At 43.9% G+C, this 26,022-nt stretch overlaps 1 protein-coding gene across 15 annotated transcripts in view; it reads right to left on the bottom strand.

Annotated features, from left to right (window-relative positions):
- Positions 1-26,022, bottom strand: part of hspg2 (heparan sulfate proteoglycan 2) — a 127,377-nt gene that overhangs the window by 66,505 nt on the left and 34,850 nt on the right. For 12 of the 15 annotated variants that reach the window (XM_023834979.2, XM_023834974.2, XM_023834975.2 and 9 more), the window contains exons 3-14: positions 25,950-26,015; positions 15,203-15,262; positions 6,849-6,958; positions 6,251-6,309; positions 5,812-5,969; positions 5,391-5,456; positions 4,501-4,632; positions 3,676-3,831; positions 3,019-3,138; positions 1,669-1,800; positions 1,441-1,585; positions 569-720 (exon numbers count right to left, since the gene is read on the bottom strand). In XM_023834979.2, the coding sequence (XP_023690747.2) occupies positions 569-720; positions 1,441-1,585; positions 1,669-1,800; positions 3,019-3,138; positions 3,676-3,831; positions 4,501-4,632; positions 5,391-5,456; positions 5,812-5,969; positions 6,251-6,309; positions 6,849-6,958; positions 15,203-15,262; positions 25,950-26,015 (1,356 nt within the window). The remainder of the gene's footprint in view (positions 1-568; positions 721-1,440; positions 1,586-1,668; positions 1,801-3,018; positions 3,139-3,675; positions 3,832-4,500; positions 4,633-5,390; positions 5,457-5,811; positions 5,970-6,250; positions 6,310-6,848; positions 6,959-15,202; positions 15,263-25,949; positions 26,016-26,022) is intronic. The other 3 variants (XM_023834980.2, XM_072713596.1, XM_023834982.2) reach the window with 2 other exon arrangements.

A 26,022-nucleotide genomic window follows, 5' to 3' on the forward strand; every position in this document is an offset into this window, starting at 1 on the left:
CACGAGAAGGTCAGTAGTTCTGAACAATTTTCCTGGTCAGCACACCCTTCATTTCACGATGCATTGTGCGACCATTTTCAGTAGCAGTATGTCATAAGACCGATGTTTGTGTCTCAGAATGCAAATCGTGCACCCGGTAATGAAGTTCTGCGTGCCCATCAACACTAAATGATGGGCAAGACAATGAATCACAAACACGGAGCTTTGAACATTATAGTCCTTTTTTACAGCTTTGTCCTTGGATTCGATATTACTAGAGATGTTTCTTCTTCCTACGCATGAACTGGGACTTGTGAGAAACCACACAAGCACCGTGGACCTTGTGCGTGATGCATTTATTTGTTTGTTTTGGCCCAACATACTGCAGATATTTTCCCTTGATGCAAAGCATCTGTTTTCTTTATGCATCATTCCTTTCTATTAGACATTTGTTCCTGTTTTACTAAATTATCATCAAAGGCTGTGGTACATTTGTCATACTTTGTTGTACTTTACTGTTGAAGTAAATTATGATATTAATTCAGTAGGTAGCATACAAATACTGTTCTGTAGTGGCTATGTGGCCTACCGGTGTTTGGTTTGACGGTCAGGACCCCATCGGGGATGCCGAACACCATTCCCTTGGCATTGATGGCCTCGCAGGTGTACGCCCCCTGATCACCGTCCTTCACGTCCTGGATGGTTAGGGTGCCGTGCCCGTTCACACTGGTCATGCTGATCCTGAGCATACAGCAACCAAGCATCACGTCAAAATTAACTGGAGGGCCACTGACTACTCAGAACCGAGCAAATATTAAATTACAAATATCACTCACATGCTAATGTTTACATCATGAATAGAGAAAAGGCTCTATTATTAAGTAGCACCATAATATATGAAAATTACCCACAGAACAATGCCTTAAATATGCAGCATATTATCAGATCTCGCTTTTGTGGGTTTAATGGATGTCAGTTGATTATTTAATAACATTAATCAGCTGATTATTTAGTAACATCAAATGAATGTCGATAAATAAAATGGCATTAGCAAATCCCTAGTTAAATGCGTTCATTACCTGGTGATTAATGTTCTCTTTATTATCTTCACTATGCTGTTATTCAAAGATGTTTCATGCAGTTTTAACATTAGTATATTAAAGCATTTGCGATGGAACAATGGAAGGATTTGTGTGGTTAGCAACAAGTCAAGTTATCTGACAAGTGGCCTTGTTTGGATTGTGCTTGTTTAAATTGGCCAACCCAAGTTTACATTTTAACTTATTTATGAAAGATTAGCGCATGATATTATTTGGGAAAAATGGCTGATCTACATTCCTAGTTCTTCCTGCTGGATTTCTAGTGGGGAATTTGAGTTCTTGCCCAGATGTACAGCAGCAGTGCACTCAGGAGCAGCCCTTATTACTTCTAGATGGAAGCCCAACCGTTGGCCGGACAAACCTGCTGCTGTTGGGAATGTGGCCCCAGTTGAGCCTCCAGGTGATTATGGGAGTCGGCACCCCGACGGCCTTGCAGGTGAAGGTGACGGTCTCCCCTCGCACGGCCATGACGGACTCCTCGGGGGGGCTGGTGATCGTCGGTGGAGCTGGGGAGCGGCACACATAGCGGTCGGCATACCGGCGCGAGAGCTGGGGGCGGGGGTCGAGTGCCGAGGTCTGACACACTTACTGCAGCCGATCTCGTCGGAGCGGTCGGGGCAGTCAGGCTCCTCGTCACACTGGTAGCTGGCTGGGATGCATGTACGATCCCTGACGCACACAAACTGCTCCGGGGCACAGGTGTCCCCAGGGCTCTTCACGGCTGCATGAGCAAAAGGACCCCAAGCTTTAACGCAAACTCCCGCACTGTACATGTTAAACATTTACTCTGATCTGTCAGTTCTGCCAAGTTCAGCAACAGCTTCTTCCCCGAGGCTTACAGACATTAAATTCACTGCTGTCCACCTCACCTCCCTCCCGTTCCAAAGGTTACTCTCCCCAACTTTAACTTATTATTATTTATTCATTAATTGTTCATTTTCAGTCATCACCATTATGTTACTTACTTCTTGTTTCCATATTATACGTTGCATTGTCTGTATAAACCCTGGTGTCCAGCCCCCCCCCTACCCTGTTTTCAAGCTGTCTTGTGTTTTGCACTTTAAGTTTTGTGGAATCCTCCCCATCACTGCTGTTGTACTTTGCAATGTGGTCCTGGGGGAGCACTAGTTCATGCCACTGTACAGTGGAAGGCCTGTATTCACCGTTTCAGTAACCATGGTTTCAGTTATCTGTGGTGTACTGAGGTCCAAAAATATATATATATATTGGAAAATTCCAGAAATAAACACTTCCTAAGTTTCAAACTGTGCATGAAGCAAGTACAGGCTGCAACATGGTGAGATCCAGCAGCCCACCAGTACAGGTTACATACAAGTACATTATATAATACTTTTCATTGTAAAATGTGTAACAATATGTTTTTCATTGCTCCTTCATCCTCTGAGGGATATAAAAAGCGTTATTTTCATTACTCCGCCATCCATTGATATATAAAGTTTTTTTTATTGCTCTATCATCTCTTGAGAATCAGGCTAAAATGAGTTCCTTTCATTCCAGAGAAAGAGTACAGTACTCTATAATAATGTAGAACGTACTTTATTACTGCCGTATTTAATGTTGGTAATGTCTAACCGTGCGTAATCTATCAGTTAAACTTTACCATACGTATGTACATGAAAATCACGCTATATATGGGTCCATGGGATTGCTGTTATCTGTGGATTCAGCCATCCACAGGAATGTATCAGTCGCAGATATGGGTGGGCTACTGTATACCGGTATATGGATGGTATGACAAAGCCCACTTGACTTGACTCGATAATCCTGTATTTTTACCAAGTGACACTGTACTTTTCACAGTTTACTAATGCTAAAATGACAAAATGACAAAAGCAGATTGAAAATGACGACTGGATGCCCAGATTGTGCTGGGTGTTGATGTGGAGGCAGCGACTACGGCAGCGCGGCTGAGACTCACGGCAGTAGCTCTCGTCGGAGTTGTCCCCGCAGTCGTTGTCCCCGTCACATCGCCACAGCTTCAGGGCACAGTGTCCGTTCTGGCATTTGAACTCATTGGGTTCGCAGGGAGATGGGGTACCTGCGGGTGACACATGACGTCATGGGTGACCCAACCTTAATGCATGCTTTCCTGTGAGCGTGAAGGCAATCAAGGCGTTATGTTCGGGTGAACATATAAGCCTGGGTCTGCCAATAGAATTTGGCCCTTGGGGAAACATTAAGAACAGAACAAAGCCAAAGACCACTGCCCCCGATGTTATGCTGGAATGACTGTTAGCTAACATTACTTGCAGTTGGCTTAGCAGTGGCACGCTCAGGTAAAATTAAACTAAATTGGTCAATCCAGTCAGACTTGAATAGTTTCTTTTTATTGTTGACTTTACGTTGTTTTTTTAGTGGCCTTTTCTTTTCGTCATTATTGTCAGACTTACACGTGAAGTGTAGCCTAGACGTCATTACACTGATGCACGTAAAAATTCTGCGCGGGATAAACGTTAGATTCAGCTCGCAGTCTTCCTGTTGGGGAACCCTGGTGTAAAGTGTCCTTTCTGTCTACGGCATGTAAGGTTGTGGCGGCAAGCAGAGCTGGCGTGGCTCCTTGATCACGGCAACACACCACAGGAGAGCTCGTCGCTGCCGTCGGAGCAGTCCCGCTCCCCATCGCAGAGGTAGTCGCGAGGGATGCACTGTCCGCTCTGGCAGGTGGCCTGGTCTGCTCTGCAGGGCCTTAGCACAGGAGGCTTGAGGACAGGTGGCCGTGGACCTGCTAAGACTGGGACACATGATGATGATTTTATCAGCGGAAAATCAGGCTCACAGCGTAAATGTATCTCACAGCAGAAACAGATGCATTCAAAACAATGCAATTTCCCTTAGATATCACAATTTATATACTGCATACTTTTTTTTCATTAGCACTCCGTGTACCATCGTTGCACTTTGTTTTGCATTATATGTAAGTTCGTCTGTGCTCTACATATTCACTGCTGTTTGCACAAAATTTCCCACCGGGATGAATAAAGCTTATCTTAATCTTAATGACTATGCAACTGGACAACAACACTATGTTTATCTTAATCTTAATGACTATGCAACTGGACAACAACACTATGTTTATCTTAATCTTAATAAATATGCAACTGATCAATTCTGAATGTCATAGTTTATAAATGATTCAGTAGCAACCAGCTACAGAACAACAGTAATAACAATAGTATCAATATCAAGGCATATGTTATTTATAGAGCACTACTCAGCATCATCTGTTGGTTAACTTTGACATCCGGTCACATCCAATGCAATCAAAATGCACAAGCTTCACAGGTCATAAAAAGGGGTGTGGCTTAAAATGTATAACGTTCCATGGGCTAGTGGAGTACTTAGTGCAGACCAGTGGTTGGAAGCACCTACTCCACAGACATCAAACATCCATATGACTCACCACAGTCAGATTCATCGCTCATGTCCCTGCAGTCGTGCCTCTTGTCACAGCGGTACTCTGATGGAATGCACTCACCATCCCGGCAGGTAAACTCGGAATCGGTGCAGGGCTGTCGATTGTCATCAACTTGGACTGGAGGAAAGACAGAGGTCTCACTTCACGAACATGTGGCCAAGCTGCGGAAAGTGCAACACCATCATCTGCAAGGATGCATTATTTTAAAAGGCCTTTCGGGTCCAGATGAGGTTGACCAAACTGACTCAGGATAGAGAACTTTCTGGCCACAAGTTCTTCAAATACCTTCTAAAGGTAAAGAATGTCTAATCCCTCACATGAACCCAGCAATCTGTTTATTATGGTTAATTTTGAACACTGTGGCTAGACAGGCTTCAAGTTAATGGACAGCCACATACAACATCTTTGCTTGTAAGTGATGAATACCAAGCTTCAACCGCAAAGAATCCACAAAACATGGCAAAGAGTTTCAGAGGGGATGACAGTCCATCACAGGGCACACACACAAAGGGCTATTTGGGGAGACCGATTCCCCTCTCTGCATGTGGAATACCTAGAGGAAAACCACACAAACACTGGGACACAATACAAACCCTATATAAACTGGGCAGGTGGGAATCAAATCCATAGTCCTCTACATGTTAGGGCAGGATGCTACTTACTGAGTCATTGTACTATCACCTTAAACACTATAGTTGTTTAAGTAAAAGTCTTCACATTCCCAGGCATACAGTTACGTGGAGTTATCGAATGCATCTGTCTGCAAGTGAGCTTCAGAAGAGCAGACATCAAGGCCAATATTAGTCATGCGGATGCAAAAGAGCAGACAGGGAATGATCTGCGATTCTGTCAGCTGCACTCCAGACGTCACAAACCTGGGAATGATATGGGCTCTACTGACACCAGGAGACGCGTGTCAACAGAACTCTCCAGATCTCCACCTGCAGTTTCATTCATCAGAACATTTCACCACTAAACAACTCTGTACCACGTGTGCAATCACACCTTTGTTATTGTTAACAGTCAAATTCGGTTTATGCCCAAATAACCTGAAGGACTTCATAAAACTACACAAAGCAATGATGTGGTGAGCACTTCAGTGGTATTACACTAAACTGACAGCATTTTTTGCTTCTGAATTAAAGGTCATCAAAAATTAAATGTCCTGTTTAGTGTCTTCTGTATTGGAAATTTCATACTGCTCTGACTGTTCACTCTTGCACCTGCAGTGTTCAGAGGGTTTCTTCATTTGCAGAGACCCACTGACAGGTCCCCGGAACCTCCCCCAACTCTCACCTCCCAGACGCCGGAACTGGAATCCGTGCACGGATGTGACGTAGGACGCAATGGAGCCCTCCTTAACCACGGAGAACAGGACGTTGCGGATCTGCTCTGTGTTCATATTCACTTCCGATCCCACGTCCAGTTCCACAAACACGTTATTCCCCAGCTTTCTGAAGAGCAAAGGACCGTGTGGGTCAGGGCTGTGCATGTTTATGGAACCTCAAACATTGTCAGGGGCCGTGATGCGGCAGGTTTTATCATACACATATTAGCGGTGACATCACATTCTTTATGATGATGTTATCGAATCATGTTGCAGTTTGATAGCATTACATCAGTATGACAATTCCCAGTGCATGAGCACAGTATTATAATGTTTTGAACCACTGACCAGTGTTTTGACAATCACTCATGCTCTCAAAATATACAAATGTACGAAGAAAGTCCTCACTTGATGATAATCACGTTGACTGTCTGGGATCCAGGTATCTTGTTGTATTCAGACTCCAGCTATAGGAAAAACAAGGAAACAGCACGCTGATTTAGCACTAACATAAAATCAATGATCAGCTAAAATAATAACCTCGTCCAATGCAAAAGTAATACTGAAGCGATTATCATGTCAATGCAAAATTTATTTTATACTTAATAATGGATTAAATGTAAATGCAATAATACTGTCATTACCAAAAGAGCCAAAGTTAAAAGCAGATTTGTATCCAGTAAAGACTACAGCAAAAGCCCAGCAAATAAAAGATTCAGTTATTATTGGATTCTTTCATTTTGCAGTAAAACTTAATGTACATCCAGGTATGATTCAGCACTCTACTATGTTAATATGACTCATTTTACTGTTAAATAGGAAGGGAAGAGACAGATGTAACGCTACTACTCAATAATGTACACTTAAGCAAAATATGCTGTAATGTAGTCAGTAGGGACAAGAGGCTCTGGGAAAACAGTGAAATTCCCTGGCAGCACAGGCCATGTGAAAACTGGCAGAACCTAACCAACATCTGCATCTGCTTGATGGATGGCGGTGTACACACCGTGTCCACAACAGCATCTGTGATTTCCTTGAAAAGGGGGGAGTTGATGTCTTCAAGCTCTGGTCCGTACACAAAGGAGTTGGTGAAGTTCACCAGAGCACGGTAGTAGACTGGAATGGGGGGGGGGAGGGGAGGGGGGGGGAGTTGTTAGGCAGGTGCAGCATCGCATGGTGACATGAACAAAGTGAAGGCAAACAGCCACACTTCCTTCTAGATGGATTTCAGCTCTTCTTGTTAACTTTTCTTAAACTTTTCTTTCCAGTGAGATAGTCTTTGTGACTGGCTGGGTATTTTCTCAGTGCAGAATGAGTAAGCCCATCTAGCAACGTCTTAATTTGAAAATCATCATTACGTCCCACCAACTTGTTTTATCACATGAGGTATTTAGGGTCATTGTTACCTACAGTAGTAACTCGTTACCTCTCTCACCCTTGCCTGTAAATTTCTGCACATTCATTTTTTTACAGTCTAACATATATCAGGAAAAACACAATCTATATAATCCCCTGATTCTTCCACCATATTATATAAGGCATTTCACTGCGGGGTAATACATTAACACATCATATGAAATTTAAAAAATGGTGCATGGAACTGGGAAGTGGGAAAGAAAGAATGCCAGAAAACAAAGGAGAACAGGCACCAAAAATTCCCAAGTATGGGAGAAAAATCCCCTGGGGGTTCAATGTCAACTGGCTGCCCACATCACTCCCCCCCCCCACCCCCCCCCAAGGGGGATGCTAATATTATAGTAACAAAAGCAAAGGGTAAAACGGTCATAGTCATTTGTGAGTCCATCTGTGAGGCAGGTCTCCAAGCTAGTATATGTAAACTGCCATATTGCAGGCTTCAAGCACAATATCAAAGTTTGTATGTAAACTGTTTTGTCAGAAGATGATGCAATTCATAGCTTAGATTTTCTTGTTGTCTGTCATTTTGATGGACAGGGCCATAAAAATTCTGTCATAATCCATTATGACCTGTCATTTTAATTTGCATATTTTAATGATAAGACATATTTAATATCATTTTCATTCATTCATTTTCATTTTTAAATGATTAATATACAGAACAGACCTTCATGCATTTATGTGGGGACAGAGAGAAAAGATGAACAGAGACACCAACCATGCGGTCACTCTTCATGTCAACACAACACATGTCAAAGCAGATGAATGATTTTTTCCCCCCACAGTGCTTTTGTTGATACACGTTATCAGTATAGAGGCTTTCCCACCGGAATTCAGGAACCTAGTTCTGCGTCGCCTCAAACTTCTGTAGCTCCCGGCCGCTCTCCTGTGCTGCTTTCCCAATCTACCACAGAAACTGTAACCTTTATGTTAAATAAGTATGAGGGACGCAAAAAGCTTGTAGGTTAAGCTTTACGCGTAATTTCACACAAAACAATCACCACCCCAAATAATGGAGGATGAACAAGTCGTTTTGTTAGTTATTGGAGGTATGAATTGCAATCAAAATGGGACACAGGTTTTTACTTGTACAACATGCTTATAATCATTATTAAATATGTCCACCAGATTCATCAATCATTTTAAAATGAGAAAATGATGCAGCGTTATTCCGCCAATACGCCCTGGCAAGATTCACCGCAGGCACTGGTGATATTAGACAAAAGCATATCAGTTATTGATTGAATTTTCCAATGTAGAAATATGAAGACACCAGCAAAAAGGTTAATCCTGCAAAAGAAACTAGGATGCAGAAATAACCCCATGTGCTCAGTTTTTGCTCCACTACTTCAAGCTCTTTTCCCAGCACACCCCATGTGACTTCCAAGTTAGCGCCAGTGCTTGTAGTCAGCCAATTAGCAAGTTTCATTGCTATAAAACAACATGGTCATGCATCTGAGATCCACTAGACAAGACTAGACAATACCTAATTAATAGGCAAACTCGCCACCAACTGGACAGGGGTGTGAATTACACTAAAGTTATGGTAAATTGTTCTCAGTGTTTTAATCTGTCAAAATGATGGACGGCTTTCAGATTTTTCCATTATTGTTAAAAATATTCCATCAGTTACGGAAGTATTTATGTTATTATGTTGTATTCATATAGATTCATATGGCATAGTTATCCGAACAGGAAATGGGTTATTGGGCAAGATATGAAACACTGCCGCTTATCTCCTTTATAAGACGCAAGTACATCATTCAATGCAAAGGTGGGCAACCAATGAGCCCATTGGTGTGTGTGTCTAGTAAGTGGGGATGGACTAGATCAATATCTTCCAAGCCCAAAGCCCCTCGAACAATAGTCCCAGAAATCCTCAAAGTAGGCTGCAACTCGGAGTCCAGGGGCCCGGGACAAGACACACCCAGCACCATGTATAAGTCTGGGGCCTCAAGGTCCAGGTACACGGTGTGTTTTACTTCTCACAGGCCAAAGAGAAAGTGTTTGTGATCCATCTGCTCTTCAAGTTAAAACTGTTCACATATCTCTCTATGGAATCGGACCGTATTAACGATCCACTCCGTAAACACAAACCACACAGAACACTGAACCCACCTCATATCCTGTTTGGAAATCTTATATTGCCACAGGTTTGGAAACTCTTTAAATAGTTAAATCCTTTACACAGATGTAGTTTAATTTTGTGTAGCACCTGGATTCAAGGGCCCAGTCGACACCATACTCCTTGCAAGCCCATGCTGGGTTGTATAGGAGGACAGACTGATATGCTAGCTTCTGCTGCTGTCCCCTGCACGGCTATGACATCACGTACATGGTCACATTTCAAGTGAGCTTGTGCTACCATAACTTTCCTTACAGACAACTGACAAACATGGGCAAACCCACCTTACGAAAGAGCAGGGCATGCTGGAAATTTCCTGTTGGAACAAGTAGCTTTTCAGGCACATAATTATTTCCTTATCCTTACTGGAAATATCTGTAATGAGCCAAGCCGAACCAGAAACTACCCCTCGCCTTGTGGAATAAGTGCATGTATCTGTTTGACTGCCAGCATCACGGTGCCAAAACTACACAGCACGCTGACATAACGGAGCCTGGATCCTCTGAGGGACCTTACACTGCTGCTAAGGAGAAGCCTTGTTTGTTGCAGAGAAAAACGAAGGCCAACTCCTTCCTTAGTAATAACCAGTTTCAATATTGTTAGGGACAGAGATGAAAAAGGCATGGAGTGCAACATCTCAACTGTTTGATTCAGGCAGCAATGAGTCTTCGGAAGCAAATATGTGAACCCAGCACCAGGGACATGAAAAGAGCCACATCAAAGGGGCACCATCTACGCCGGTGTTAATCTAATCAGTCTCTTGAGTTCCCCATGATGGTTCCGCATGCCCCATTCACTCTTCATGGCTACTGTCTATCGTCGGGTTCATGTCCGACCCAGCGGACACCAGTGATTACACGGTTCCCCGCCTTTTCTCCACTAATGAGATTTCTTTGTTGCGCCACTGGTGAATTCTTCAGGAAAGCGGTCACTGTTTCCACAGGAGAAGACCCCCTTCCCATCAAGCTTTAAGGAACCGAAACGGGGATGGGTATAAGGTTGCGTAGGGGTGCGAGAGTGGGCGTGGCTGGAAAAATCACATTCCAGGCCCTAAATTCACAAACTTATTTTACCATCAAGGCATGTGCATGAAACTGTGGTGGCTTTGTCCGGAAGCCCTCGGAACACACGGGGCCCTGTGGTGGGAACAAAGGGCCAATTGATTGGTGCGGCTGCTTCAGCTTTGGGAGCCTCGTCGCTTTCAGCTCGACCTTCAAACCTGATCCACCCACAACACAGAATGGCGGGACAGAGCATGGCTGTAAGAAATGGCCTCCAGCCTCACTGCCTGCCTGCCGATTCTGAACCTCCTTTCTCCTGCTTTCGTAGTGGGAGATCAGTGGGGGGGGGGGGACTTATTCTTGGATTTGGCATCTTTTAGTGTAGACCCCTGCTATTTTCCATCTGTATCTAAAGATGGCGAGCTGAACAGCTGAGAGAATCTTCTCTTTCAAACAGAGACTTATGGCGGGACTGTTTGCCCCTAAAATTGATGTGACCCTGCTTCTTTCATAACAGAGCACTCCGGCGCCAACTTGCAGCACCACGCAGCTTCAGTAACACACTAGCTGCTAGCGGAATGCTATTTTCCATCTGGGGTCTAAAGATGACGAGCTGAACAGCTGAGAGAATCTTCTCTTTCAAACAGAGACTTATGGGAGGACTGTTTGCCCCTAAAGTTGAATCTGACTCAAACTTGCACACCAGGCAGCTTCAGTAACATGCTACCAACTAGGGTAACCCTATGCTTCTTATGACTGGTTTTTCTGTGACCTAGTGAGATCCTAATTAAGTCCCTCATAGTGATGCCTAGTAAACATGCATGCATGACAGTCCATTTTTATGAATGAGATGATTACAGTATGAAAAACAATCAAGTGTCATAACTCATTATACTGTGTTATGATGTCACCAGTGATTCAATGAGCTTTACAGCAGTTCATTCATAAGAAAGCACAGGTTGTTGATTGTTTTGGTACTTTAGCAAAAACATCTGCTGTTTGGTGAATGTGGGCTGTAGTCAAAGCTTAGCAAAAAGGGTTAAAACCCAGTGTTCTGACCATACATAATGTAAACATAATATCCCTTTTAGCATGTCAGATTCTGTTCTACTCGTGGGAAGATTCTTGGTGTTCTACAAGGGTCCTGGCATATTTATTCCGATTTCAAATGCTATGACAATAAATGAATTACAAATTGCTTGTTTAATTCTGACCAGCCCTTCACAAAGGGGATTTAAAATGAATACTGGCCCAGAACAATGTACAATAAATACAGCACATATCTAGACTGTATGTTAGATACATACAGCATCCCTCCACCTCCTTATCACTGATTCTTAAAACAGGTTTGATGTTGTAAAACAGGGATGGGGTTCACCAAGTAGCCCAATGAAACCAGGTACTCCATGCTAAGTCCACACACATTTACTCTAAACAAATGGCACTTTTCCACTGGCATACAGGAACTGACCTGTACCCGAGCCGTGATGCAAAGACAGATTAGTTACAGCACAGTTCCAGCAGTGTTAATTTTGACAGCAGATTTCAATTTAGTTTTAGTCATAGTCTTTTGACTAAAATGCAATTTTAGTTTTAGTCATATTTTAGTCATCTGTTTTGTTTTAGTTTTAGTCTAGTTTTAGTCGACTAAAAAGCATAAGATTTTAGTCGACTAAATCTACTGTAGATTTAGTTGACTAAAATATATTGGGTTTAATTTAAATGTAATTTAGTTAAACCGTGGTAATATACAAAATATTCTAACTTAAAATTAAATAAAGCCAAGTCTCATTAAATATGTGGAATATCGTCTTTCCATAAAAACCAAAAATTAGATATGCATTGTTTAGAACTTGCATATGACATTCTTCATTCTGTAAAGCAAAAGTGCAACTCCAAATTATTTAAAAGAAAAACTGTATTTGGCAGTAATGCCATTGCAAATACTGCATGACCTGAAAAAATTACCTTGCAGATGTCGCTTTAGATTTGTTGTATTTTTACCAGCGATTTCCGCTCCACACGGTTTACACAAGGTCTTGTTTGTCTTGACATCAAACGTGAAATTATTCCATATATCTTCTCTTCTTTTTCTCCCAGCCATTGCCATGTCATTTTAGTTTAAGTCAGACAGACACCCACCAATGTATGCAAGATGTACTGTCGCATCTCGCGTCGCAAGGTGAATCAGTATCTTAATTTTCCAAATGTGCGTGTGCGTCTCACCGCGCCACGCACCAAGATTAATTCTGATTGGATCATTTCCAAAAACGTCCCTCACTCACATTTTCGTCTCGTTTTTATTAGTTAACGAAAATGTCAATATATTTTTATTATAGTTTTCGTCATCATCACTTAATTTTTATTTAGTTATCGTCTCGTTTTCGTCAGTGAAAATTTGTCGTTGACGAAAATTATAACGAAAATATTTCGTCAACGAAATTATCACTGAGTTCCAGCCACTTTGGTTTTCCACTGCAAAAGGGCCGTCTCAGTAAAGGCATTGCTGGGTTTTGCGTGCGACGGTGACATAAAACCAAAGAGACGCTTATTTACTGTTCACACGGTGTACATCATTATTTAGTATGCGCAGTTATTATTTTTTACTGTGTGCTAATTTCCACTAGCACATGTTTGATTTACCGTGTTATGCAAGTACAGACACTCCCAGGGTTACAACGGGGTTATGATCCAGTAAAATCATACGGTGAAAATATCATAAGGCGAAAATGCATTTTAATACAGTACACCTACAAACAAACATCATAGCATCATTCCATAGCCTACCTTAAACATGCTTAGAACACTTACATTAGCCTGCAACTGGGCTAAATCATTAACACAAAGCCTGTTTTATAATAAAGTGTCATGCATAATGAACATGTCATGCAATTTATTGAATAATGTACTGAAAGTGAAATGGAATTGGAATACCCTCCATAAAGTCGAAATATCTTGACATGGAACATCGTAACCTTTGTCTGTATTTGCTCATAAAATTAAAACTGTTCACAGATCTCTCTTTATGGAATCGGATCGTATTAACGATCCACAACATAAACACAAACCTCACAGAACACTGAACCCATCTCATATCCTGTTTGGAAATCTTATATTGCCACGGGCTTGGAAACTCATTAAACAGCTAAATCCTTTACGCAGATCTAGTTTAATTTTGTGTAGCACTTAATTTTGGGTAGCCCTGTGCAGCATTGCGTAAATTTGCATTACGAATTCATTCCATTCAGCTGTTCTATAGTACTTTAAGTAGGAGGTTTTCAAGTCGTGCAATACTACTAATAATGACTAATATATAGAATATACAATTTTTTCTTTAGATAATGCATGCACAGAACACCGGTATCCCCGAGCATTTCGATCAATCAAATGGTGGCGACACAAGCAGCTCAGTTTGGTCACGCTTTCGGCCTTGCTAGGCCATGTCAGTGCAGTTACAGCTCAGGTACGGCTTGCATACTTAGCAATGGAAAAGCGCCATTTTGCGGTATGGGGCGGGCAAGGTCCAACCCTGCCCTTTGTGTCTTTTCCCTGTTTTGGCCAGCAGGAGTCGCTAGTCATCCCATCTTTCTCCTCCCTGCTTCTCACCCTGGTCTGTTTCTCCTTTCTACCTGTACCGCTGCATAGCTAAACAGGCTGAAGATGAGCCTTAGGCTGAGAGCCCTCTGGTCATGGGTTTGAGGTGCCCAGGAACAAGCCTTACCTGTTTTGTTTAATTATTGGTTTTCTGTTTTACTTGATGTTTCTTATTAGTTATTTATTTCCCTTGTACGCTTGTTCCTTGTTTTAATATGTTCGTAAATTCCATGTTTATTTTCTCTGAATGGTATTCCCAGTGTGTGATTAATGTGTCTTAGTTTCAGTCTTTGTAGAGTTCCTAATCCAGTGTTCATTAGTGTGAGCTACCCCACCTGTTGCCTGTTTTCCCTGCGCCCTTGCTGTTGGTTAATTGTCTTATGTGCCACACCTGCTCCCTCGTTAACCCGATTGTCTGTTTGTGTCTAAGGGACTTTTTCTACCCCAGGGGTCTCCAACTCTGGTCCTGTAGAGCTACTATCCAGTAGGTTTTCTATCCTACTTGGCTTCTGATGAGCCATACCTGCTCCTGGTATTTACCTGAGAACAGGTATGGCTCATCAGAAGCCAGGTAGGATAGAAAACCTACTGGATAGTAGCTCTCCAGGACCGGAGTTGGAGACCCCTGTTCTATCCTGTTCTTCAGTCTGCTATTGCCCATGTTACTGCACGTTGTTGCTCTGCTTGTTTGGTTTTTCTGATTACGCTCCCTTTGTTGCCTGGTTTCCCTAGTATGTTTTCTTATGGTTCTTTGTTAGTTGTTATTTCTCCCATTAATTTTGACCCATCATGGTCCCTTTATTTTGGTGGTTTTCCCTTTGTTGTTTAAATTAATTAATAATTCCCTTTTTGTCTTGGAGATGCTCAATGGATCGTCACTCTCATTTCCTCATTCTGACCATGCCCTGGCATGACACTCCTCTCACTAAAGTAACCTTTATTCCTTGAAGTGTTTCGAAAATAAAAAGCAGTAACAGGCAATGTACATCACAGGTATTTAACAGATGCTTTTATCCAAACCGATGCACATTTTTTGAGAAAGCAAGGTCAGATAATCCCAAGAACAACTGGGGGTTAAAAGATTGGCTCGGGGGCCCAATGGTGAAATCACTTGGCTGACCTAACCCACTGAACCAGACGTGCAAGCTGCACATTAATAGAGGATAAAAGGAGAGGGCATGAGACAGACTGTGGCTGTGACATACGCCTAAGAACACAACTTACTGTACTCCTGATGGTCAGGGCTGTGTATCTCAGCGATAGCTGGCGATTCCCAAGGAGGTGCTATGGTTAGGGGGGGGGGGGTGGGAAGGTGAGGAGATTGGAGCCAAAACAAATTTTAATAGTGAAGTAAAACAAAATAAAAGGGGAAGTGGAGAAAATATTAGGAGCAAAGCAGGAGGGAGAGGTTTTATTACCAAGGCAGGAAGAAAAGAAAAAGAGAAAGAGAAAAGTATCATTAGAAGAAGCTTGGAAACAAGTTCACCATTAGGGGCATGTATTACCGCCAGTGAATGAAAGGGATATGAGATGAAAAGGCCACACAAATCATGTCAGATGCAAACTTTTAAGGAACATTTTCGTTTTGGAAGTACACAGAAGATAATCAATGGCCTGTGTTCAAACTGAAGTGGCCGACTTTCTTCATCTTCTACATTATGTTCTACCAACAACAAATATGATCCCCAAAAGGCTATTTGGATAATAGTATATTACTAAAACTGTGAGATGAACACCAAATTAAAGTGCTTTCACTCCAATGTTAAAAACAAACCTATTGCTCTTCATAACATAAGCAAGGAACATTCTGTTTGAATTTGATGATTCCCAAAGGTACATTTTGTTGCAATAAGGAGTAGCATCACTGCATAATAGCTATACATCCACATATCCTAATTTCCTCATTTCTGCTTAAATCTAATTAAATTGACTTATAAAATGCAGTGTATACTGTGGATCAAGAGCTTGGCATGGGGACAATATGACATTGAGGGGTGCTACTGAAAAAATGCAGACCAGACATCAGACCATTGTAGTACATTTGTTTTATTATTCTTGTTGTTTAGTGATGGCAAGGTGCCGCCCGATAAGCAAACAATAATCATATAAATTAATGTAGGTTAGTTACTTTTCAGTGACAGTTATAACTACTTTTTTACTGGTTGCTAAATTAAGTCCTCAGCAGTATCCCTATCTCCAGTTCTTTACTCAACAACGTACAGTAACAGCTGCTTAATGCATTGCATACAGACTCACTGTGTATGTGATTCAGCCTAACTGTACTGCAAATAGCCTAACTGTATCTCAGCCTAACTGCACTGCACATAGCCTAACTGTGTATGTGACGCAGCCTATGTAAACTGCACACAGCCTAACTGTGTATTTGACGCAGCCTAAGTGTACTGCACACAGCCTAACTGTGTATGTGACGGCCTAACTGCACTGCACACAGCCTAACAGTGCATGTGACTCAGCCTAACTGCACTGCACACAGTCTAACTGTCGAACTTAGCAGGCTGGCTGTGGGAAGTCAGTCTCTCCCGGTGTGTGACCCCCTTTCACATACGAATTTCATTCCCACTCAGTCTTCCATAATGGTAAAGTGAATTTTTTTTTACCATGGTGAGCCGCCATGGAGAGATGTTACCACTGGAAACGCTGCAGTGCTTTTAACAAAAACCGTTGTCACAAAGAATTTCACCCGCACTTGAGGACTCCAAAGAGTAAGCCTGTGGTAAGGAAAAGCTTCATCAGAGAAAGCAAGGCACCTTGGGGGGACCAGACCCTCAGGGGAAGCCCACCCCTGGTTGGCACCGGGCCGCTGTCACGTGACACTTCCTTAAGACCCTCGGCCACACGGAGGCGGTATCATTACCAGTTGCTAGTCTAGACCTTTGCCCCACAGGAAGTGCCTATGCGGTGGTGAGGACAGGTCAGAAGCTCCTGACCCACTGGCTCTGAGAGGATATCCTCTGCACTGGCTACATTTATAACCCTCCAAGCCAAAACGGTGTTGGCTGCACATTTAGGGAAAGGGGGTATTTCCTGTTTTTTTTGGGTCTGTTTTTAATAAGTTGAAGTGTGGCACATACCAGGCTCTCCCCATTTCAGACTGAACTGACTGGAAAGGAAACCATCAATAGAAGACACTGTATGAAAAATCACTTAAGCAGAGACCCAGTGACTCAAATAGATGTGCAGCATCTTTGTTTAGATTGTTTAGATGATTGTTATCGTTCCAGAGACAGAAGTAAAGTTGCGGCGTGCTTAAGGAAAACAGTTATTGTTAGTAGCAGGACATACAGTTCAACTTCAGGAAATTAAGTTTACTCAGTCTGTGGCCCTGAGCACGTTCAGATTTTGGGTTCAGTAGACAGCTATTTTAACACACATCCTATTTCAAGAATCACTGAACTGGGTAAAGATTTGCAAAGCAAGAAAGAAGTGTGGGAACAATAGAGAGCAAAAGACCATTTAAAAAAAATGTCATATTAAATCCTTGGCTGACTGACATAATTAACCTGTCAAATCATGTGGAAGCAGATCTCTCCTAGTTCTCCTGTGGGTTGCGCCTGGGCACCATCACCTCTGTAATCATGTCTACCAGGCCCAGCTGTTCCCCAGCTGTGCGCACAAAACAATACATGATGCTTGTTTACAATACGTGTTCGCTCACCACACAAGCCACTATTATGATGCATTTTAAACAACTTTTACTGAGAATGCTAACAGTCCCTTTGTAACCCTTTTCTTCTGGGTCTGTGTTAAGAACAATGGTGTCATACTGTAGGTAAGGAGACTGAAGGGACTGGGGATACACTGCGGCATAACTACTGCCTGCACTCTGACACGCGTAACTTCCTGCACTGCCTTACAAAGAAGGAAGAGGGAAGACTTCTCCCGTCAGGCGGATCTTGGTGACCCAAACTAATTAGTGTTAATGAGCCCCTGGTGACTTCAAAGCACGCATCTTCTCGTAAGATTAAAGGAAACAGGGGGAAGCTAAACTAAAATATTCCTTTCTGTCCTGCAGTGGCATTTGCTGATTCACAAAAGCAAAGTGTTTAATGGACTTTAAAGATCGAAACAGGAAAATGTTCTGTGCACTTAATCCTCTTGTGTTCATCTTAAAAGAAGAGATAACTGAATTCATATCTTCCTCTATCGGTGAGTGGGACAGTGGGCTAAGTCTCTGTATCCGTCATCAGAAAATTGCCGGTTTGAGCCCAAGGTCCTTCCCCTCCATCTCCAGGGGCACTGAACATTGACTCAGCCTGTGTTGTGACCCTCAAGCTATGGAGACCAAGATGGGGGAGGTGAAAAGAAGCATTCCAATGTACTTGTGCAAATGGCAAATAAAGGATTTATCATTATGCCAGGCCATCAAAGGGCACGAGGCAGGGGTACACCCTGGACAGGATGCCAGGCCATCACAGGGCATGAGGCAGGGGTACAGCCTGGATAGGATGCCAGGCCATCACAGGGCATGAGGCAGGGGTACAGCCTGGACAGGATGCCAGGCCATCACAGGGCATGAGGCAGGGGTACAGCCTGGACAGGATGCCAGGCCATCACAGGGCATGAGGCAGGGGTACAGCCTGGACAGGATGCCAGGCCATCACAGGGCATGAGGCAGGGGTACAGCCTGGACAGGATGCCAGGCCATCACAGGGCACGAGGCAGGGGTACAGCCTGGACAGGATGCCACGCCATCACAGGGCACGAGGCAGGGGTACAGCCTGGACAGGATGCCACGCCATCACAGGGCACGAGGCAGGGGTACAGCCTGGACAGGATGCCCGTCCATCACAGGGCACGAGGCTGGGGTACAGCCTGGACAGGATGCCAGGCCATCACAGGGCATGAGGCAGGGGTACAGCCTGGACAGGATGCCAGGCCATCACAGGGCACAAGGCAGGGGTACAGCCTGGACAGGATGCCAGGCCATCACAGGGCACGAGGCTGGGTACACCCTGGACGGGATGCCAGTCCATCACAGGGCACGAGGCAGGGGTACACCCTGGACAGGATGCCAGGCCATCACAGGGCACGAGGCAGGGGTACAGCCTGGACAGGATGCCAGGCCATCACAGGGCACGAGGCTGGGGTACAGCCTGGACAGGATGCCAGGCCATCACAGGGCATGAGGCTGGGTACACCCTGGACGGGATGCCAGTCCATCACAGGGCACGAGGCAGGGGTACACCCTGGACGGGATGCCAGTCCATCACAGGGCACGAGGCAGGGGTACACCCTGGACAGGATGCCAGGCCATCACAGGGCACGAGGCAGGGGTACAGCCTGGACAGGATGCCCGTCCATCACAGGGCACAAGGCAGGGGTACAGCCTGGACAGGATGCCCGTCCATCACAGGGCACAAGGCAGGGGTACAGCCTGGACAGGATGCCAGGCCATCACAGGGCACGAGGCTGGGTACACCCTGGACGGGATGCCAGTCCATCACGGGGCACGAGGCAGGGGTACAACCTGGACAGGATGCCAGGCCATCAAAGGGCACGAGGCAGGGGTACACCCTGGATGGGATGCCAGTCCATCACAGGGCACGAGGCTGGGTACACCCTGGACGGGATGCCAGGCCATCACAGGGCACGAGGCAGGGGTACACCCTGGACAGGATGCCAGGCCATCACAGGGCACGAGGCTGGAGTACAGCCTGGACAGGATGCCAGGCCATCACATGGCACATCCACTTAAACAAAACAAATATCCCATTGCACACTGCATGTCTTTGAATAGCGTAGGACACATAAAACCAGTTTACCACAAAACACACACACAGTGACACACTAAGGGCAATTAAAAGACATAAATCGATCTAAACCGCCTATCCTTAAACTAATAAAATAAACACGATTGATCAGTCCTTACTTAATCTCTTCATTTTTGTCATATATCTCTATAGATACGCTACCTGTATTACTTGCACTGTGTTTTCCCTAAATCATATTCTGCACATATGACTCTGTTTTACTCACCCTCATGTCAAACAGGTGTACAGCTCCGTACAAACACTTCGGAAGTTAAGAAAACGTCTCAATGTCTCTCTCCCCTTTTCACTGTCGTGTCAAACAAAACTGGTGAAGCGAAACGAAATCAGGCTCGATTTAGTCTGTTTTTCATCATGTCAAAGAATCCAGATCCACACAATGACTGCAGTAAAACTGCAGTGACAGTCGCTGGGCTACTTATGAACAATGCAGGGACGTGACAACACATGGCAGAAAACAATGGTGACAGAAACCATTACAGTACAGCAAGGTTTAGCTAGACAAGAGAAGAACAGAAAGGAATGATGGAAATGGTCACGCCGCTTGCGTTTAGCAGGGACGTATAGCAACATTACAGCTCATAGTCTGAATCACTGAGTAGGACGAATTGAAATTCAAGATCCGACATAACAATAAGCCCATTGTTTTACTGACACACTTAAGCGCTGCTAAAACGAGCTGATAGAGGAGGGACAATGTGTTAGGAAGAAGAGACGTCCTTATACAAAACAGAAAGCTCTCCGCGTATATAAATGAACTCCAAACACGAAGAGCACTTGGTGAATACAATGAAGGAGGATGAACACAAGGGCTGACAAGAAATGCGATGGAAAAACTTTCCGTTTTACGCAGACAGCCAGAGGCAGCGCTGGTCAACAGCAGAATGGATGCAGGAGTGGAAACACAAGAACACTTTGCCTGAGGCAAACCAATAAATTCAAGGATTCAAGGGTTTTCTTTGTCACATGCAAGGCATACAGTCCAACTACAACCTGCAAGGTAATAGAAGAATCCCATCTACAGTGCACAAATCCAAAGATCAATTCCACAGCAAATGGTCACCATTAGCCCTGGGGTGGCATTAGAGGTTTTAGGCCACTAACCCAGGCTAATCAAATTACATTCCAAATTGTTTAGGGCTCCTGTCACTCAGGGGCCCTTGGAATTGTCCTAGCTCCCCCCCCCCCACACACACACACAGCCCCCCTGCCAGTACTACTAAGCAGCTACAGACCTAAGTAACTACGGGAACTGGTTCATTGGATTAAATACTTCATTTGTTAATTCTGATTAAATGTGTACCATCCGTACATCGAATAAGTGGACGCATGTACCTTGGCCCGAATGGAGAAACCTTGACAGTTCAGTGACACCTCAGAGCATCTCTAAATGTCCTTCTGCTTTTAACATGACACTTACAACCCATTTATACAGCATTCAGTCATGTGCATCAGGTGTTTGTATCTTTTGGGAAGTGGAGCAGGGAAATGGAGGGAACCCACAAGTGGTTGTGGTCACCATGTATTTTATTCACCAGCCAGCTTTCCTCCAGCAGCCGGGCTCCCGTTCAGCCTGACGTCAGCGTAAACCTTCACTCTTTTCCCGTCCCGCCTCTCCCTGACTTCCAGCCTCGGCACCAGAGCTGGTGCATCCGTCGCCTCCTCAAAGGAGGGATTTTCACAACCATAAGGAGGTCGCTGAAAGAATCCACAGCTGCCACTGTATGTCACTTCCTGTGATATAATTATCCAGAAGCCTAGCTCTACTGTGACACACACAACCTTCCATCTGGCTGGCTTGAATTGGGGGGGGGGGGTCTGAGGCTGGGTGGCCTGGCATTAGGCCCCCCAAGCCCACAATCTGACAATTTTTGTAGCACTGTTTACACTGTTTACCTAAAAACCTCTCCATTTATCCAACCCCCTGATGTTTGTTGTTTGGAGTCACAACAACTATCTGGAATAATAATAATAATAATAATAATAATAGGAGAAGGAGGACATTAATAACAGTAATCATTATTTTATAAATAGACAAATAATTTCATATATAAGTTAATCAATTTAGTATTATGTACTTTTTAAACTTGCTTTAACTATATTTACTGTGCACAATGTGTCCATCTTTTGTACCTTCTAAGCTGCTATGGATTTAAAGATGCCGCTGGACACAGACGAGTGTTAGTCTGTGACAACTTCCAACACTATCTGAGCTAATGCAAAAACAAACTTCCTGTAAGACTAAACATCATTATTGCCCTTGCAGGAGAAAACAATGCAAGACTTGCATGCTGTCTGGTCTTTCCGAGACACATATCTGGGGTAACACACAAGACTACGACAGTAACCAAGTCTGGAGTTTCCAACTTTATGGCTAAAAAAAGAGGCTCTGTGTAAAAATCTCACACAAAGGAATCATGTTTTATCTTCAAGTAAATTTCTGACAAATTCACTAGAAGCATAAATATCAGCCTAAATATCAGCAATGGATTCACTTTTATGTTTTTAAATGAACATATTAAAAACATTAACTGGATGAAAAGTGTCTCTATAGTTTGCATCATCTCCAGTGAAGTGATAATGTGCAGGCTAACCACTAATTTTAATACGGAAGATTGCCTGCAACAAAAGACAGGTGAGAAGTATATCTAAGCACCGCCCCCAGCTCCACTTCCCCTCTTTTATGATTCACTTCATAGAAAATTTCAACAAGAACATTTCTCAAGCCCCCCTTCTAAAATTAGTCCTGGGGCAGCTCCCAGACGCCCAGTCTTAGAAAATAGGGACATGAAAACATAACCTTCTCCAAGTGGTTGATTGTGGGGGGATGTGTGTGAAGAGCAGAGTTGGGTGAGACAAACTGGGAACTGAACTCCACAGCACATCTGAAGGGCCCATCCTGTCACGCCTCGGGGGGGTGGGGGGGAGGGGTGGTGGACCCAATCCATGTCATGCTGATCTCAACGAGGCTTATAGCAGACAATTACGCTAACTTGGGAAAAATGCACAGCTGCTCCTTCCGCATACATCTTAATGGTTACAAGGATGGTCTTATTTCCCGTGGATTGTTTTCCCCCAAGCCTTTCGCAATGTGATTCCTCAGTACTTATGTATGGGTCGATAAATGGCAAATAACAGCAGCCGGGGGTTTATATATACATATATCATGCTAGGGATGCCACCGCCACACACGCCCATCCTGGAAATGTTAGAGGAAGGGAAAATCTGCTTGCAGAGATTACCGAGGCATAGCGACAAATGTGTCCCATGCGTTTTTCGCTTGGGAATCCGGATTTCCCACTTACGATTTATAAACGTCACCGTGCACAGATAATACCCTCTTCAGGTCCAAACTTACAATGTGTGATTACGCATATGCACGCGAGTTTCCAGAGGTGGACAGTTCAGGTTCAGAAAGTACAAATACAGATCAAGATCTTCTTTCAACCAACCAGTTCAGTACTCTGTGAATGTGACTCTGTATACTCAGCTGGTTCGTTGAAACAAAATCTTGATCTGGATTTGTACTTTCTGAACCTGAATTTTCCACCTTTGTGAGTTTCTCCTAGTTACAGATCGTTGCCAAGTATTGGGGACACAACAACTCATTCGAAAGCACCTGATGGAAAGGTCTGAAGAGACCGACCTGACCATGTCACAGCAGCATCTCAAGTTCATATTTCACAGGAGATATACCCTTTCATAGACAAAACTAATTTCATGTGCAGCTTTTTTTGTACACACAAAACAAGCCCTTTCATTAAAATTAATTACGCAAAGTGTGAGTTGTTAGAGGATGAAATGGATTACGTACTTTGAAGATAAGCAACACAAAATGGTTTCATGTAGTTCAAAAAGGGGGGCAGCAATTCAAAGCAGATTGAATCAGCCTGTTTTTGCAAATGTTAACAACACAAACGTCACAGCAGGCTTTGGCATGGAATTTCAGAACCAGAATTGGGGATGCGGAGGGAAAATAGCACATTTTTATGAAAGCATCTTCAATCCAATTCAATATCAATTCAATTTTATTTGTATAGTGCATTTTCACAACATTGCATTGTCTCAAAGCGCTTTACAATTATCTCTACCCTAAGCCCCCAGTTAGCAAGCCAGAAGTGACAGAGGCAGGGAAGAAACCTTAGGAGAAGTCAGACTGAAAGGGGGAGCCCAGCCTCCTCAAGCCAGCAGAGCAAACAACAAACAAAAGCTAACAGAGAAAAAGATCTTATGTTTGTTCCTTTCTGTGTTGAAAGGCTCATATATACACAGTTACATTTGCATGTATTTCATACATGTATCCATTTTCTATGCCCGCTTATCCTATGTAGAGTTGTGTAGGTCTGCATTCTATCCTAGAAACTATGGGCACAAGGCAGGAGATAACCCAGGATGAGGCACCAACCCATCAGAGGGCACACACACAGTTTATGCAATCTGGCAACTATAGTTAACATCAGCATATTTTCGGGCTGTAGGAGTGAAACTGGAGAACTGAGAAGAAACCTCACATCGACACCGTGAGAACATGCAAACTCCACATATATAGAGCTGGGGGGGCGGAGACTCAAACCCTGGTTCCAGATGTGTGAAATGTTTCATAATTCACTTAACCAGTGAATGCGGTCTGGCATTATGCAGAGACAGTCATTGGTAAAGGCCAAGTAAAGAATCAATGCCTGACAATCAGGCCGACAATGCCTGTGTAAGGTAGATCTAGCTACCCCACACTGCCGAACCTCCAGTCAAGAACCAAGAGGGGCCCAAGGGCCTCAGGCAGTAAGGGCAGGTTTCATGGCTGTGTAATTTTAGAGCCAGAAGTAGATACAGCTCACTTAGCTTCAGAGCTGACGTCACTGTGATCAGTTCCGCCCAAGACATTTACAGTATTCGGTCATGATCTAATGGCCTGGGCTGGCACACTGTGCTGTGGTAGATGCCAAAACACACACGGGATGGACGAGAGGCAGTCATCCCTCAATACACTGCTCCCTAGGTTTACTAATGTGTGGAGACCCATATATTTTATGCGTAAATAAAAATCACATTTCAGACAAAACAACAAAACTAAAAGAAACAGCACAATGCAACATCAGCGTGGGATTGAAGTCAAGCGCAGGAAAGTGACGGATGTCAGAGATCACAGCGGACAGGCCCACCTTGTGATGATTTAAAGTTCAGTGATATAAACAGCTGCTGCACCTACCAAAGGTCCGAGGGTGGCTGTAAATGGCCGTAAGAAAGATTCCACACTGACAGTTAAAAGCTGGAAAAATATGTAAGGAGGAACACTCTGTGACATGCTAGGCTGCGGCTGCGGCTCCTCCTTGCCGGTCACACCCCTGGCCGTCACACAGCCAGATCCAGAGATTACACCATAGCTGCTTTGTTTTACATCTGCTGGCGAAAGCACACTGGGTATTATCCACTATGTGCTATCCGCACTCTTCTCCCCCCCCACCCTTGGTGAAAACAACCCGAGAGCATTCCTTTGTTGTGCACGTTTTGTGGTCTGTGGCCTCAAAAGAATGAGAGGATAAAACAAAGGATGGGACCGGGCGGGAGGTGTGGGTGGCGGTGCGTGTGTGAGGGGGAGTGGAAGCCGTCTACCGCTGTCTTCAGTGCTTGCCCACTCTTTCATCTACAGTATTTGGTTTCCCCTTCGCCTTTAATCGGATGAACGGCAGCCAGAGGACTGTTTACATGTCTGACAGAAATCCAAGGTCTTCTATCACGATCGGTCTCATCGCCGTGAAAAGAGGGCTCAGAAATGCCTTGGTGGGTGGCAAGGCTCAGCCTGGATGCTGAACTCCCCCCTAAAACGCAGCCATTGAACATCTGGGAGCATAAAACCACTCAGAGGGACCTCGCAAAACTAATCATACAGCTACAAATGTCACCAGCCAAAATCTATGACCTCATAAAACAGCTTTTCTCAAAAACGATATAGAGAGAGTATGAACGGCTGGTAACAGATATGACCGCATATAACATAGGATGAGAAGCGTAGTTCTCAAAACATTGCAAGGGGCTTTAGAAATTGGGCAATTACTCAAGAAGTTGGAGAAATCGTGGATAGGATTCGTGGCAAACAGTGTTGGGGCTAAGGCAGAATTTCATGCTGAAAAAGCTTCGAGAAGATCTGAGAAGGTGTTGAGATAGTCATAGTCTGATGCTCTTACCTGTAGCTCCTTGGATGTCAATATTGGACCCTGGGGTGCTTCCGTCCTCTTCTCCACTGGGTCTTTCTGAAAA

This window comes from Paramormyrops kingsleyae, chromosome 6 (genome assembly GCF_048594095.1).
Source record: "Paramormyrops kingsleyae isolate MSU_618 chromosome 6, PKINGS_0.4, whole genome shotgun sequence".
NCBI classification, from domain to species: Eukaryota; Metazoa; Chordata; class Actinopteri; order Osteoglossiformes; family Mormyridae; genus Paramormyrops; species Paramormyrops kingsleyae.